A 17,656-nucleotide genomic window follows, 5' to 3' on the forward strand; every position below is an offset into this window, starting at 1 on the left:
GTGTGATGCTGATTATATGCAATATCAGGTTCATATTCACCACTAATTCTGTATTCTGTTTTGTTGTAGATTACAAACAGGAAAGAAGTACAATCATCTCATGATTTGGAAGAGGCTTATTAATGATCTTTTCTTTCTTTACAGAGCTTACTGCATCTCTGGAAGTGGGGGGGAGTGAAAAAAGTTTAAATTACTAATATACTAAGGGGCTCATTTTTGAAAGAGAAAAACATCTAAAGAGTGGCATAAAGCAGCATTTGGACATTCGTCCAAATCAGTATTTTAGAAACCTATTTTTCATACTTTTTTATGCTGTTCATCTGCAGTGCGTCCAGATCTCAAGGGGGTGTGTCTGGGGCATGTTAAGGGCGGGATTTGAGTGTTCCTCAGACTTAGTTTAGTTTTGTTCCATTTTGGCTGAAAAACGTCTAAAACTAAGATGCTTTGAGCTAGATCTGTTTTTATAACGAATAAGGCACAAAAAGTTGCCCTAAATGACCAGATGACCACTGGAAGGAATCAGAGATGACCCCCAATACCCCCCCAGTGGTTACTGACCCCCTCCACCCCCCCAAAACTATGACTTATCAGCCTGTATGTCAGCCTCAGATGTTAAAGTCAGGTCTATTAGAGCAGCATGCAGGTCCCTGGAGTAGTGTAGTGGTCGGTACAGTGCACTATGGAGTGGGGGACTTGGGTCCTTATCTCTTTCTACTTGTCATACTTGTGTGGAAACTGTGACTCCTCCCAAAGACACCAAAACCCTACTGTACCCACATATGTGCCCCCTTCAATAAGGGCTATTGTAGTGGTGTATAGTGAGGGACAGTGTGTTTTGGGTGGGTTTTAGAGACCTCATGGGACAAGATAAGGGAGCAAAGGTGAGATGTGTACCTGGGAACATTTTTATGAATTACACAGAAGTGCCCCTAAGGGTGCCCCATTGCTCTCCTGTAATGGGGGGGGGGGGGGGATCAGGCTGCTAAAAATGCTGGCTCCACCTATATCTCAATGGCTTGATTTTCTACATTTTGCACTTATTCATTTTTTTTCATGGATACCCCCCCCCCCCCCCAAAAAAAAAAAAAAAAAGTCCAAAGCACAAAACCTTGTTTGGAATAGTATTTTGGGGGGGGGGGGGGGGGGAGACATTTTTCTTTTTCGAAAATGACCTTCTTTTCTATTTGGATTTTGGACATTTTGTGCAAAACGTCCAAAGTCGGACTTAGACATCATATCAAAAATGCCCCTCTGCATCTCGATACTGCTAAAGTGTGTCCTGTCTAACACTAATCTCTGGATGGTTCATGACTAACCAATTAATACTCAGTAAACACTGTTAGCGCTATACTTTTTAGGGACAGCGGTGTTGTTTTGAAACTTGTTCTATCCAGCTTTTGCCATATGTGTGATCACTGGTTTTCATTAGGCTATAGCAAAGAAATAAACCATGGTTCAATATTTTTGCTTTTGCCTATGGTCATAGTATCTTTTGCCTCATGCATTACTTTTGGTTTTATGATTTTGCTAGCGAATAAACCAAGTCATGACTTACTAATACCTTAAGGTCTAAATGCAGTAACATAAAATGCTTACATTTTAAAAACTACGGTGCACCTTTAGAAATTCAAATTCCAATCCAATTTCAAAATGATATGCATTAATTTCAAATTTGTGATTATATAAGAACATAATAAGATTAGCTATACTCAATGGTCCATCTAGCCCAGTATCCTGCTTCCAACAGTGGCCAATCCAGGTCACAAGTACCTAGCAGAAATCCAATTAGTAGCAACATTCCATGCTACTAATCCTGGGACAAGCAGTGGCTTTCCATACTGTTTTCAGATGTTTCTAAATCAACTCAGTTTAAGAGGAATCTTTTATACAATTAAAAGTGAAAGTCAGCAATTGGGACATTTTTCCTTAAATTTACTTGTAAATGTTTGATTTCTTATCAAAGTAATAAGTATGTATTTTTTAATGCTATGCAGGTGGAAATTTTCTTACAGGACAAGGAAGTGGTAAACTAATGTATTTTCTTTATTGTTATCAGGAAGAGATCATTAGGATTCTAGGAACTTAAAGTTATGCCTGCTGGTTAGAGATGATTAAATTAAAAATACCTTATTAAATAGTTTCCTTTTTTAAAGTTCAGGCTGCTTTCCATAATGTGGACTTGATACCTAACTTCTTGTTTTCTTTTTTTGTTTTTTTTGTTCCATAATATTTCCCTATGGTATATTCTTGCATTCAGTACAATGATTTATAATTTAATTTAAAAAAATAACAGACTATGAACTTTTCCTCCAGGAACTTGTCCAAACCTTTTTTCAGTACAGATGTGCTAACCACTGTTATCACATCCTCGGGCAGCGAGTTCCAGAGCTTAGCTATTCTTTGAGTGAAAAAAATACTAACCTCTCCCCCCTTCCTATCCCTTTCCCTCCACCCCCTTTTACCCTTCCCCTCCCTCCCCTGATGGTTAACATAGTAACTCAATCAAGTAATAGATAACACAGGTTGGTAGATTATTGCTGATTAAGAATTTTGATGCGCACTATGGGCTCCCACATCTGCTGAAAATGAATACGCTGTCCTGAAGAAATTTCTTGTGTAGCATAATGCTCCATTTTGAGCAAATCTATCATCTGATAGCGCCACATCTCCACCATAGTAGAATTGCTTTTTTCCCCATTAGAATTGCTCGTTGAAGAAAGGATTGTAAACCAGGAGGTGCAGGTAACATGCGGGCAGCTCCAGAACATATGACTGAGAGTTGCTGGCTCCTGACAATATTTAGGACAGGCCCTGACAGAAGCAAAGGAAGCTTTAAGTTCTCTAGCAGGAGATATATGGCGTCGCAACAGGAATTTATATTGTATTTCCAATAACCTCATTGAAGATGGATGTCATGTAATACTACTACTACTACTACTACTATTTAGCATTTGTATAGCGCTACAAGGCGTACACAGCGCTGCACAAACATAGAAGAAAGTCCCTGCTCAAAGAGCTTACAATCTACTAGACAAAAATAAAGTAAGCAAATCAAATCAATTAATGTGTACAGGAAGGAGGAGAGGAGGGTAGGTGGAAGTTAGCAGACCAAACAGTTGCCATTTTATTATAATCCAAATCTTCTGTGGTATCTTGGAGATAGCAATGATGATAGCGCATGGGGACCGGGTGCTGAGAACCCAACATAAGAGTGGTGCTGATGGTGTCCTGCACATCCTCCTGAGGTTGTTCCAGCCCAGACCACACACATAATGAGCTATTTATTCATATGCAAATTGATCTGTAGGGGGCAATTGACACTCTTGTTGAATCTCCACATAGGGCCTCAAATGCCCTCCCTCAGATAATTGGAACAAGTAGGAGAGTCCCAACACACGCCAGCGAGAAAAGATAGGCAAATCCATGCCTGGTGGAAAATCAGGGTTCCAGTAAATAGGTAGATATGGGATTGCTGCAGCAGAGAAGTTATGATGCTTACAAAGCCACCTCCAAGTTTCTCTGGTCGACAGTATTAAAGGATTCCATCTTTGTGCTGGGTCTGAATGACCAGGAATAGTATGCAACAACCAGCCAAGGTGTACATTCTGTGCCAGGGCCGCTTTACAGGATGTTGCAGAAAAGGTTTCCTTCTCCATAAGCCAATCATGAATATGTCTGAAGGAGCGAGCTATAGTTAAGTATCGCACATTTAACAATCCCAACCCACTATGGTTTATACAAAGTAGAAATTGGTAATCTGGGGCATCCCCCCTCCACAAAAATCGCTGTAGCTCCCTGTTCAGCAAGCGCTCATGCCTTTGTGTCAAATACAGAGGTAACATCTGAAAAACATAGAGCCAGCACGGTGTTAGAAGCATATTGAACAAAGATATGCATCCCATCAAGGAGAGGAGGTATGTGCCCCAGAGCCTCAGCAAGCACCGAGTATCTGTCAGCAATGGGCCAACATTACAAGAATACATGCATCTGAGCACCTCTGGAATATACATTCCCTGATATTTGAGGTGGTGGTCAGCCCACTGTAAGGGAAACTCCCCCTGCCAGTTGGTACATAGGGATGCCAAGAGTGGGAATGCCTCAGATTTAGACAAATTCAGTCAAAAACCAGAAAGCTCTCCATATTGGGGAATCAATTTCAAAGTACATGGGAGAGAGCATTGGGGGTCAGTCAGTAACAACATCAAATCATCTGCATAAGCAAGCGCCTTCCAGGAGCATCCTGCCACACACACCTCATCTGTCACCCTGAACATCCACAGCAATGGCTCTAGACATATAAGAAAGAGCAGTGGTGAGAGTGGGCAGCCCTGCCTGGTGCCACAATGGAGAGAAAAAGCAGGGATGCGTACACCATTGACCAGCAAGGAAGCCTTAGGGGCCGTATATAGTGCCATAATATCTTGGAGAAACCAGCCCCGCAGGCCTACCCAGCAATTGGTCGGTCAACACTCTGGAGAGGAATTTTACATCCACATTTATGAGAGAAGTGGGGCGATATGACTCTGGTAGTGTGACATCTTTCCCTGGTTTGGGTATTAAGCTAATGAGAGCCATATTTGCATGCAGTGGGAAACTAGCATTCTCAGCAACTGCGTTATAATATTCCAAGAGCGGGCCTACCAGTTGAGTCTGGAGAAGATTGTAAAATTCTCCAGTGTACCCATCCAGGCCTAGGGCCGAAAAGAGTTTCATAACCCATATAGCCTGTTGTACCCTCTTCCCTGTCAGGGGTTTATTTAGTACTTCAATAGTCTCCATGTGTAACACCAGGAGCCATGACATTTTAAGTATTTATTAAAATTTCTGTGTTGGAGCTTTCACCTTTTTCAGCATAGACAGAAGTAAAAATGTGTCTCAAAAAGCTTAGGGGCTGGATCACGGATATAACATCTCTTCAACACATTTAGTTTATGTTCTAGCTCTATTATTCCTTGCGCAATGTGTTGATTTTGTGCGCTGGTATATGCAATTACCACCTTTACAGTAGACTAGAAAAGTTGAGGGTCTTCCCGGTGTTGCTGATTAAACTCACAATATGCCTGTCATTTTTCGTGTAAGTATTTTGAAAAATCTTGTGAAGAAAATAAATAAGATGGGAAACGCCAGCCAAAGGCCGTGCGAAGGAGGCGTAGCCTAGTGGTTAGTGCAGTGGACTTTGATCCTGGGGAACTGAGTTCGATTCCCACTGCAGCTCCTTGTGACTCTGGGCAAGTCACTTAACCCTCCATTGTCCCTAGTACAAGATAAGTACCTGAATATATGTAAACCGCTTTGAATGTAGTTGCAAAAACCTCAGAAAGGTGATATATCAAGTCCCAATTCCCCCCTAATAACGAGCTGATTCTAGATCTAACCAAATTGGAGTGTGATCTGATATCTCCTCTGGCCTAAAGCACTTGGGGAAACAGGGCTCGAGACAAAAAAAAATGTAATCAATTCTTGAAAGCGTCTGGTGCGTTTGTGAAGTATGCGTGAAGTCTCTTTCATCCGGGTGCAGCAATCACCAAGAGTCCACCAAGTCCAGTGACTTACAAAAATCATTGAGCATAGTGGCACCTCCGCTCTTCCTACCCCACAACGCACCAGTGCTGTCCATATCAGGGTCATATACAAGATTTATATCTTCTGCCACCAATAGTGTGGCAGGTGTGCATAGTGCTGACAGGTAGAGAGCAATCTAGCAGAAAAAGAGTGATCAAAAGACATTGGTACATAAACTGCTACCAACAGTAATTGTTGGCCTTGTAAATTTAGTTGTAATCCTATATAACGACTGTCCTGATCTGCAAACAATTGCTTAGCTTGACAAGCCAGAGATTTATGTATGAGCACCGCCACTCCTCCCCTTCTCCCAGCTGCAGAAGAGTGCTAAACCTCCATTACCCAGGATCTTTGTAATTTTTGATGCTCCACAGGAGAAAGCCGTGTCTCTTGCAAGCAAGCGATATCAGTTTTATGACATTTAAGGGCAGAAAGTATTTTTGCTTGTTTAACGGGGGACGTGATCCCACCCACGTTCCACGAAGTTATCTGAATTGGGTGACCCAGTGCCTTAGCCGTATGCATAACAGGGAGAAAGTAGCCCAAGTAAATCCAGAATTAGAACCCTGGAGATGCCCAGCCCCACCCCCAGGACAGCAACCATCCCTTGCCAATCACATTCTTTCAATCTAGTGCCCGCATAGTCCTCACGCACAACACATTTCTAGAGCCACATTCTCCAATCTATTGCAACAATCTCCTCACCACTGTATCCTGTAATTCATGTCACATCAGTAAACTCCTCATAGTCCCAGTCACTAGAACCCCCCCCCCCCCCCCACCAAATCATCCCCTTGAAATCCTTATATGGAACCTCCCGCCTCAATTACAGACAGGAAGTTCATATCACCTGATGCATAGGGCCACAGGCCAGGCACCCCTATTAATAACAGATATGGCTATAATAAATGTATGCATGGATAAATCCACAAAACTACATATGAGCAATACTGCAATAACATATGTTCTCCTGAGCGAATGTATATTATGAGGTATAACCTGAGAGGTCTGGGAGAGAGTCTGCAAAGTCCTGCGCTGCTTTTGGAGAATCAAAAGAACACCACTATCCATTGCAGCGCACCTTCAGAATTGCTGGATATAATAGCAGGAAATGGCATTGTTTCCCATTTAAAGCAATGCATAGTGGAGAAAACTTTCTTCACTCTTGTAGAGATAAGGAATAGTCCTGAAAAATATTTAATGGAGCTCCCTCATATGTCAGAAAGGGCACACAGCAGGGATACCCGCTTTCCCCATTATTATTTGTGCTCTCTTTAGAACCACTGTTGCGACAACTGAAATTGGCAGAGGAGATCTCTGGTATCATGGTGGGTGGAGAATTGGCAAAAGCAATAGCATTCGCAGATGATATTCTAGTGGTGGCGATGGAGCCAGAATGTTCACTCCCACTACTACTGGAGACAGTCGCCAAATTTGGATGCTACTCTGGCTTTCTTCTAAATCTCAGAAAGTCCCAGGCTCTTCAAGACATAAGGGAAGAGGGCAAACAATGGAAAGGGGACTTCCCTCTACAATGGGCAGGAGGGGATGTAAAGTATTTGGGAGTGCATATACCCAGTGAATTATCTCAATTGTATTCAATGAATGTCGCTAAGCTACTCTCTGATACCAGTACTAGATTACAATTGTGGCAGACATATCCAATATCTCTTTTAGGACGTACTGCATTGTATAACATGTTAATTGTCCCATGGTGGCTATATACATTTCAAGTCTTGCCACTTTATCTTAAGCATAGAGATAAAAAGAAACTGAATCGCCTGTTACAGAGAGTTCTCTGGAGAGGCAAGAAAGCAAGATTGCCGCTCTGCGTTTTGCAGATCCCGGTGGAATATGGGGACTTAGGCCTCTTGAGTTTGAGACATCAAACAGTTGCTAGCGGCATGAGACGTGAATGACTGGTTCAGAGGTACACAAGAGTTTTCAGCTACAAAAATTGAAACAAGCTTGACCCACAAAGTTCACTTTAGTTAGTTATTACATGTGTCAGGAGGAAGTATTCCTACAGTATTACGATCCTCTGCCATTTTTCCAACTGCGAAGGCGATCTGGCGATGGGCGTGCCGCCACCACCATTTCTCTCCGAAGACTACCCCATATATGACTTTCTGTGATAATCTGGCCTTTCCTCCTGGGTCCATGTATCCGGCTTTTTGCAGATGGCAGAGGAGTGGGCTGATCTACGTACTGCATGTGTTGACAGAGGAAGGCCGAACCAAATTGTAGAATTGCAGGAACAATTTTCCTTGTCATCAACAGACATTTCAAAGGGAGCAGTTCTTGTGATGGCAAGATTGGAATGGATGAATGATATGTGATTTTAATGAAGCACGAGCACAATATACGCCAAGGGAAGTGAAATAACTGTGTGAATATATGTGTATATCATATTGTGGGTTGGTTTATGTAAGATAGGTGGGGGAAGTGAGATCAGGGTGTCATGAATTAACATATACCTCCTTTAGGTTCAAACAAATGTTGCATTGTATGTTCTATTATCTATGTATTGGATGGTAATATGGAATGCACCATAATGTATGGGCGAAGGTTTGAGCTCAAGTCTAACAGTATTTAATGTGAGTAGTTTATGACCTATACATATTTATTATAGATATATGCATACACTGGTGATAAAGATCTACTTGGGGTCAGCTGTATGTACATTCACAAATATTAGGAGGCGGAACATCATATGTGCAATGATGGTTCCATTGTGACACCACCACATATTCCTCTTGGGGGTATAATGGGTGTAAACGGTATGGTCTGAGCACATTTAAAACACTTTATAGTATTTATAGCATTTTAAAGTGCATATATAAAAAAAGATAAATTATTTTGAACCCAAGTTTATTATAGTGAGTCCTGTTGCTTTGTGCCAGGACCCAAATAATTGCGTTAACGTGATAACCTGAGTCCCAGCACACAGGAGCAGGAGACAACAGAGCGAGGGAGGAGCAGACACAGGAATGTTAGGGGGTGGGGGGGCACAGCGCAGTGGCTGCCTAGGTGGGGGAGGGGCGGTCCTGCCCCGGGCCTGGCTATGTCAGTGGCCCTGGTGGAGGGTAGATGAGGGCAAAGAGGGTGAGTACAGAGGATGGGAATGGGAGAGTAAGAAAGTGGGTGAAAGTAGGGGTGAGTATAGGAAACCAAGTAAGGAGAGATACAGAGGGAATGAGGGAGATGGGAAAAGCCAGTTGGTAGATGTGAAAAAGTGACTAAGGACTACAAGTTGAGAGAATGAGAGTAAAATCATGGCTATAAATGCAGAGAAGAGAAAAGTGGAGGAAATAAAACAAAATGAAAGATCAAAGCCAGATAGAGGGAAAGGTAGAAGACAAGAAGAGAGAGAAGAAATGAAAAGGCCAACCTGGAAAAGAACTTGGGAGAAGACTGACTCATGAAAAGTGAAAAAGAGACAGGGACCAGCTCAGTTACCGCATACAGTTCAAGCTTCTCCTTCTTACCTACAAATGCACTCAGTCTGCAGCCCCTCATTACCTCTCTACCCTCATTTCCCCTTACGTTCCCGCCCGTAACCTCCGCTCACAGGACAAATCCCTCCTCTCAGTACCCTTCTCCACCAACGCCAACTCCAGGCTCCGCTCATTCTGCCTCGCCTCACCCTATGCTTGGAATAAACTTCCTGAGCCCTTACGCCAAGCCCCCTCCCTACCCATCTTCAAATCCTTGCTCAAAGCCCACCTCTTCAATGTTGCTTTTAGCACCTAACCTTTATACCTTTCAGAAAATCTAGACTGCCCCTATTTGACTGTACATTTGTCCTTTAGATTGTAAGCTCCTTTGAGCAGGGACTGTCCTATGTTAAATTGTACAGCGCTGCGTAACCCTAGTAGCGCTTTAGAAATGTCAAGTAGTAGTAGTTACAAAAATAAAATTCCCAGATGACAAAGGTAGAAAAGAAAAAAATATATTTGTATTTTAATACTTTTTAAGGACTGAAATGTGCCTGCTTTGTGAAATGTGTATATTTTTTATTTTGTTTCTCTTATACCAATATTGCCCTACTTAACAGTCTGGCTTTCTTGGGGTCTCCATTTCAGGTTTTGTCTGCATGTTTTAAGTGGTCCCCTATTTTGTATCAGGTGAGAATCTGTCCATTTTCTGAAGTGAAGGATGCTGCTAGCACAGGGGTGGGCAACCTTGGTCCTTGAGGGCCGCAACCCAATTGGGTTTTCAGGATTTTTCCAATGAATATGTAAGAGATCTATTTACACACAGTGGAGGCAGTGCATGCAAATAGATCTCATGCACATTCATTGGGGAAATCCTGAAAACTCAACTGGGTTGTAGCCCTCGAGGACTGAGGTTGCTCACCCCTGTACTAGCATGTAGTGTCTGTGTAGAAATCTGTAACAGTGCAGTTTGTTCCAGTTTCCCAGTAGCAGGTATATCGGTGCTCTAGGGCCCAATATAATATTTATATTACTATCTTTTCATTGGTGGGTTGTTTTTTTATGGCATGGAGTGTCTTCTTACAGGATTTTGTGTTATTTCACAGTGTCTGGCCCTATTTGAAAGTAGGCTCTAGGGCAAGGGCTGCCTTTGGCAACCCTTGTCACCCAAAGTAAAAATGCTCAGGACTGGTGGTTTCCACATCCTGTTGAGGCACTATACAAACAAAAGCCCATCTGATTTAAACAACGTGACTAGCAATGGAAGGAGTGTGTATGCTGTCCCTGATGCCATGGTCAAAATTGCATATTTTTACTTGTAGTTAAGACGACAAGCTGCCTGCTCCGGCCAGTCCTGGGACCTCTGCTGCATCTCGCTTCCTGATGTAACGTCCTGTTTTCCTTGTAGGTGGGACACAGCAGAGGCAGCCTGCGTTAATTATTGCCAGCCACAGTCACTGCACCTGAGCGACAACACTGGCACTGCTACCTAGCTGACACCAGCTGGTGCCTATTTTACAAAAGTCTGCTCCCCCTGACATCAAAACCTAGCTATGCTTCTGGCTCCATGGGTTAGAGCAGCATCCAGAGTTCAGAACTCACGTAAGGAAAAGGGAAAAATGATTGGTAGAGACCTCTTGTTTGGGTATATTAAAAAGAGACATAAATCAATGTTACCAACCGTCAGTAAATATACCAACAATCAGAAAAAAAAAGTCTCAAAACAATTTGTATAACAATATAAACGTCATGAACAATGGGGCCAGTTTGTTCACAGTAGTACTGTGAGCTGAGGTGCTGTGATGCAGCTACTATAAAGCAGCAAATTCTAGTACAATCAGTCTGTGAACAAAATGGTGGCAGTAAAACATGTCTGTTAAAAAAAAAATCTCCATACACTTTCATAATTTGGCAACTTTGAAACAGTACACTAGAAATGTCGTAGACAGCAAGATCCTTACATAATGTAGTGCACCAGACACACAACTGAATAACACGCATCAACATCAACACATTGTACAGATAGCATCTGGAGTCCAGTGCAGGTATTCTTTAATGGCAACTACAACAGCACAGTGCCACGGAGGGGGGGGGGGGGGTAGTTGCTGTACATTTATTTACATCAGGCATAGACTGTCAAAGTAATACAACAGCACCACTTCAGATAAAACCTCCTGACAGTTACACAGAGCCTTGGAACAATTAAGCAGAAATTGCAGGATAGATGAAGGTTTCCATCATTATATTGGAGCAGGGTATATGGTATTGGTATTACCATTGGTATTAAAGGTGCAGGAGTACCATACTGCTCAGCCAACCAGAAAGAGGCAGACCCATTCAAAGCAAACTCATTTCAGAACTATAATGCTTTTCTTCAGCAATTCACTGTACATTGTAAATAACAGCAAATGTGACACAGTTGTATTATCAAGGTTTGAATTTGTTTATAAGAGTAGTTAGTGTTCAAACATATGAGTCTACAGCTGTTTGACTACCACTACCAGTATCGTCTCAACACAGTAACCCAGGCACTTCCTCCTAGGAAGTCTATAATGGCTTGCCAGAATCCAGATCACAGATGCTGGTCAGCTAGTCCTGCTATAAACATTCTAAGAGCTTGAATGTGAAAAGCTGAAATATCTGCCTTGATTTCCAAGTAATTTGTGACCTAGTCCTGGATGTGTGTGTGCACAGATCCTCAGCTACATGTCCAGAGGCATAAGCACTTATATCCATACTACACACAAAGCAGTGAAAGAACTGACATGCAGGTCCTACACAGTAGGTTTAAAAATAGGAGAGGAAGACTCAAAGAAGAAATCTTGCAGCAAGGGAAGAATTCTGTAATTGCCGTTTTTCAGCTACATTCTTGTTTTGAGAGTGGTAAAGGCAGGGTAAATGGAAATTTCTCTGTTCCATCTAATAGCAGGGTATGAAACACCACATTACAAACATATAGTCAGAGGTACTTAAATATTTTTTCCTGTAGACATGTAAAACCTCTTTAGTACATCTGACCCCTAATCTTCAAGTGTTGTAAGGGAGCCACAGCTGCTAATTTTCTTAAATCGATTGGCAGCAGTAACAGCGATAAAGTTTTTCTGTTCAAAAAAGAAAAAAAAAAAAAGAAAACTCAGTTGCTTATGCAGGATTCAGACAGTCCACTGATAATATATCTCAGAAGTAGGTGTGCTAGGGAATGGAACAGGAGTGTAGGCTGTGGAGAAAGCACTGTAGGCTAGCTAGGGGTGGGAAACTAACAACTCTGGTATCCACGTTGCACAACTGAAACAGGTGTTCTCTGTGGAAAGGATACAATAGCCACACATGTGGGTGATGGTGCCAAGCAGCCCTGGTCTTAGAGCTCAGAAACCTCTAGAAGAGGCTTCTGAGCATGCTCAGTAGTTCCCACCTTGAGCCACCCTGTTTGAAACAATCATTTATTTATTGATTGATACTTATATCCCACATTATCCAAATATCATTAATCAGTTCAATGTGGCTTACATTATTAATAGGAACTATTTCAAACAGTATATAATACTAAATATAAAACACAGGGAAGGTATAGAAACATTGCTGAAAGACAACAAATGTGATATTAGAGTGGTTTGGAAACAGATGTCTAATATAATTAATGTAGAAACTTTTGAAGAGGAAGACCTTTAAGGATTTTCAGAAGGTCAAATAGCTGGTAATATGTTTTATTTCACTTGGAATGGAATTTCACCAATTGTTGTCTAAATGAGAGAAATCCCTAATCTGTATAGATTTATATTTGATATTTTTATAGCTAGGGAAGTGTAGGATAAGATAATCCCTAGAAGTAGGAGATACATTGTGGGCCGGAAGATCTATAAAGTCCAGCATATAGTCTGGAGCCAACCCATAGATTATTTTGTAAATGAATGTGCATGTTTTGAAGATAATTCTAGCTTTGATAGGGAGTCAATGTAATCTGATGAGAAATGGAGATGCCCTTTATAGACCAGCCTAGCAGCTGTATTCAGAGTTGTTTGAAGTTTCTTTGTTAGAGATTCCTTGTTCCCTGTATACAGCATTACAATTGACAAGACCAAGGTTTGGATTAGTGAGCGGAAAGTAGTTGTTGGAAAGGTTTCTTTTTAGTTTCCAGAGAAACCTGAAGGCTTTGGCAATCATGGAGTTAACTTGGTCCTCACAAGTCATAAATTGATTGATAACGTCCTTTAGAATTTTCAATTCAGACTCCAGTGGGTAAGTAGTCTGGGTTGACTGTGAAACTAGTATGCTCATGTGTGCTATTAGGATTGGAAATGATTAGGAATTTAGTTTTTTCCCTGTTTAATTTGAGGTGGAAAGAGGATGCCCAATTTTCCATCAGATCCAAGATTTTCTGGATGGTATTTAGGATATCCTGGATCTACATAAGTACATAAGTATTAACATACTGAGACCGACCGAAGGTCTATGAAGCCCAGCATCCTGTTTCCAACAGTGGCAAGATCCCAAAGAAGTACATAAAGTAAATAGATGGTGATGTCATCAGCATATCCTATATAATAAAACGCACCTCCAACGTTCTGAAGCCGAGAAAATGAAGCCTTCAAGCCTTGAAGCATTCCTGAAGCCAAGAAGCACTGACCAACCGCACAGCAGCACGAGGCCCGCCCTCGCCGCAACACCACGCCCCCCCAGGAGAACGTTGGAGGTGCGTTTTATTACTTTAGAAGCACTGGGTGGCTGGAAGCAAAACACTCGCTGCCTCCCTTTCAACCCGCCTCCCAGACACATTACACACCCTCCCAGTTCGTCCACAATGCTAAGACCCACCCTCCCCACCAAGAAGCAGAAAAACAATCAACCCCCTGCAACCACTAGCCACCTCCCTCTCAACCCCCCTCCCACACACACAACACACCCTCCCAGCTCGCACGCAATGACCCACTACCCCACAAAAACGCAGGCAAAAGCTCCACCCCCTGCAAGCCACTCGCCGCCTCAGTCACAAACCCCCTCCCTCAGACACAACACACCCTCACACATCGCCAGCAAGTACCCCACCAAAAAAAAAAAACCAAGATCCACCCCCCTGTAAGCCACTAGCTGCCTCAGTAACAAACCCCTCCCACACACACCCTCCCAGCTCCCCAGCACACAAACACACAACGAACCAAACCACTCGCCGCCTCCCTCTCAACCCGCCTCCCAGACACAAGACACACCCTCCCAGCTCGCCAACAGCGCTATCTCCACCCCCACTTCACCAGCATGGGACACTACTACTGACACCCCCGAACCCCCCCTCAACAAAAAACAATACTGAACAGCACCACAATAATGCCAGCCACCAAGAACACTGCCAAAACATACCACCCCCACCCCCAAGCAACACTGACCCCCCTCCAAACACCATGCCACACCCTCTCCATCGGCACCCCCCTTCCCCCCCCCCCCCCCCGTCATTGTCAGACATACACACAAAAACACAAATACTCGCCCCAACCTCCCAGTCAGCCACACACTATCTGAACTACACACACAAACTCTCTCTGTGAGACACACACAGACATACTGTCTCACATACACAATCTATCTCTGATCTTTCACTCTCACACACACACACCATCCCTCTCCCCCCCCCCCAAAACAACTACTACCAAACTGCTCCTAATAATCTATTCCCTATCATTGATCGCCCACGGTCTAACCATCATCCCCACAGACAACAGCATACCCACAGTAATTAATCCTTGCAGATTACCTAAATATAACAATCAACACCAGAAGAATAACAACCAACTAAAAGGGAAATCTACTACATATGGCTATAATCAATTTAAAGGAAAGAAAGGACAAAATAAGACCAAATTCCAAGAGGATAGACAACTAATAAAAGACAACACACCCTCGACACTAACTGAATCCTACCAACCAATCCAAGTGGGATATATAAATGCCAGGTCCGTAGTCAACAAAACAACAACCATAACAGACTGGATCACATCAGATAATCTTGATCTTCTCTTTATCAGCGAGACCTGGATTCACGATCCTAAAGACCCGATAATTCTAGATTTGTGCCCCCCTGGCTACAAAATTACCCACTGGACGAGGACTGGAAAAAGAGGAGGAGGAATAGCGATAATCCACAGATCCCATTTTACTGTTACTACCATAACCGAGTCCATACTTCCACAACTCGAAATTGCCTCAGTCAGAGTTAATCATATAAACCTGTGCAACCACCTCAATGTAGTCCTGTTCTACAGACCACCCGGGAACTGGCTTGAGAGCCAAACACACATTATGGACTTTAAATCGAACACATGTATTTCCACCTCCAACCTCATCATATTAGGGGATATCAATCTATACCTTGAAGACCCTAACTCTACCAATGTACGTGAATGTATGGATCTCTTCCTATTATGGGATCTCCATTGGCCAAATATGGAACCAACTCATATTAAAGGACACACACTTGATATCATCACGTATAAACTCTCACCAGACCTTAATCTTTTATTAACATCTACAAAATGGTCAGCTGTACCATGGTCTGATCATTACAAATTAAACTTTCACCTCCAATGGCGAAAAAATGACTTACGCCATATCAAAGAACGTACATCTTATACCACGAGAGGTCAAATTGACCCGGTCATATTCTGCCAACAATTTTATAATGACGACTGGTCAACCCAAACAGATTCAAACCACTTTCTTCATGAATGGGGCATCAGGTGCAGTACCATTTTAGACAATATAGCACCACTACAAACTAGAACATCGCAAAGACAAAACTCAATACCGTGGTTTAACAAAGAACTGAAAACACTAAAAACCTGAGTTAGAAGGTTAGAACGAGCATGGAACAAAAAGAAAGACGACTCCACACTCAACACTTGGAAACATCTACAAAGAAAATACAAATACACCGTCAGGCAAACCAAACGAGCATACTACAAAAAATAAAATTGGACCAGACTATAATGATACACATAAACACTATCAACTTGTGAACAAACTATTAGACACGATCCAAGATGGCTGCACCTAGCTAAGTTACTGTGCGCCTCGTTTTTCGTGCTCTACCAAAATGCCTAAACGAAGAGGGAGAACAACGAGCAGAGCTTCCCCGTTACCCCCCTCCTTACCTGGTCCGATGGATTGTTTTGTGAGGCCACAGGGAGCTACTTTTGACGGCGGAATGCAGCCAGTAGGGAACGCCGGCAATTTGGAGATTTCGGCTTCTCCTGGCTATGAAGTCACCTTGAGCCCCGCCGCGCCCACCCCTCCTCCCCAGCCTTATTGAATCGACGGGGTCCACTCCGGAAGATGGTAGGGGCCCAGAGGAACGCCGATTAGAAGCTTCACTTACATCTCAGGTTGGAACGGAGGGCAGTTCGCCCATGGAATCGCCGCGGATCAAGGGAGGAGGACCTGAGGGACTGGGTGAGACTCGTGAGCGGTTTTCTGAAAGGTTTGAATTACCTAAAGAGCTAGTAACTAAACCGAAAGAAGTGACATTAGATGCATTATGGGACTTAGTTTCTAATTTGGGACAAACCTTCTTAAAACAGACTAATGAAGTAATGCCAAAAGTAAAATCCTTGGAAATTGATTTACAAAAAAAAGATGAACAGCTTAAAGAGTTAAATGATAAAGTGGATAAAATGGATCAAAGAATTGTGAAGATTGAAACAATACAACCTACTATGACGAAAGATTTGACAAACCTCAGACTGAAAACTGAAATTTTTGACAATTATACTAAAAGTTACAACCTGAGATTTGTTAACTTTCCTAGATTACAGAATGTTGCTCCTCTTGAGATGCTGAAACGCTATATGCGTGAAATTTTGATGATACCTGAGTCGAATCTACCACCACTGACTATGGCATATTATATTCCTGGGAAAAATTTGAACCAACTTGATAATCCGATCGATGTCTCTCTTTTGCTTCAGACTTCTGACTCTGAATTATCAACTGCCGCCACGTTAGTGGCGACGGTTGCATTATTACCAGACAAGAATTGGATCTTTCGTTTATTTTTCCGAAATAAAGATAAGCCTTTTTTGGGCTTTAAAATATTATTATTTCCCGATGTCTCTAAAGAGACTAGAAGACGGAGGAAACAATTCTTGCTCCTTAGGCCTGAGGTTTTGCACTCGGGGGGGAACCTTTTTTTTAAGGTACCCCTGCAAGTGCATAATAAGGCTTAGGGAGAAGAAATACGTTTTCACAGAACCAGCTCACGTATCGGCACTTATTGCCTCGGTAAAAGTGGATAAGCATTAAATTATAAGATAACTCCACTTAGCAAGGTTTGCACCATCCGTTATATATTTCCTTTTGTTATACTCCCTTAGATATCCTAATCTTGGATTTCAAATTTATGGACTTGAGTATGGGTTTCCTTGAAAATGTATATTGTTTTCTCTTTATATATTTTCTTAATATTCCTTAGCAGTTATGTAACTGCCTTATCTTTGTATACTTTCTTAAGCAAGATGTTTCTTGTAATAAAATGGATAAATGAATAAATATTAAATAAAAAAAAAAAAAAACTATTAGACACCACACCGATTACCTCTAACAACATAAACACCCCTTCGGCAGATAACCTTGCGAACTACTTCAAAGAGAAAATTGTCAAGCTACGACTTATG

General features: G+C 42.2%; 1 protein-coding gene across 1 annotated transcript in view; it reads right to left on the reverse strand.

The window, feature by feature from the left end:
- Window positions 1-11,029: 11,029 nt before the first annotated feature.
- Window positions 11,030-17,656, reverse strand: part of MYLK2 (myosin light chain kinase 2) — a 356,223-nt gene continuing 349,596 nt past the window's right edge. The window contains exon 13 of the mRNA XM_030211793.1: window positions 11,030-12,100. Within this exon, the coding sequence (XP_030067653.1) occupies window positions 12,020-12,100 (81 nt within the window). The 3' untranslated portion in view covers window positions 11,030-12,019. The remainder of the gene's footprint in view (window positions 12,101-17,656) is intronic.

The sequence above is a fragment of the Microcaecilia unicolor genome, chromosome 8 (assembly GCF_901765095.1).
Source record: "Microcaecilia unicolor chromosome 8, aMicUni1.1, whole genome shotgun sequence".
In the NCBI taxonomy this organism is placed as follows: domain Eukaryota; kingdom Metazoa; phylum Chordata; class Amphibia; order Gymnophiona; family Siphonopidae; genus Microcaecilia; species Microcaecilia unicolor.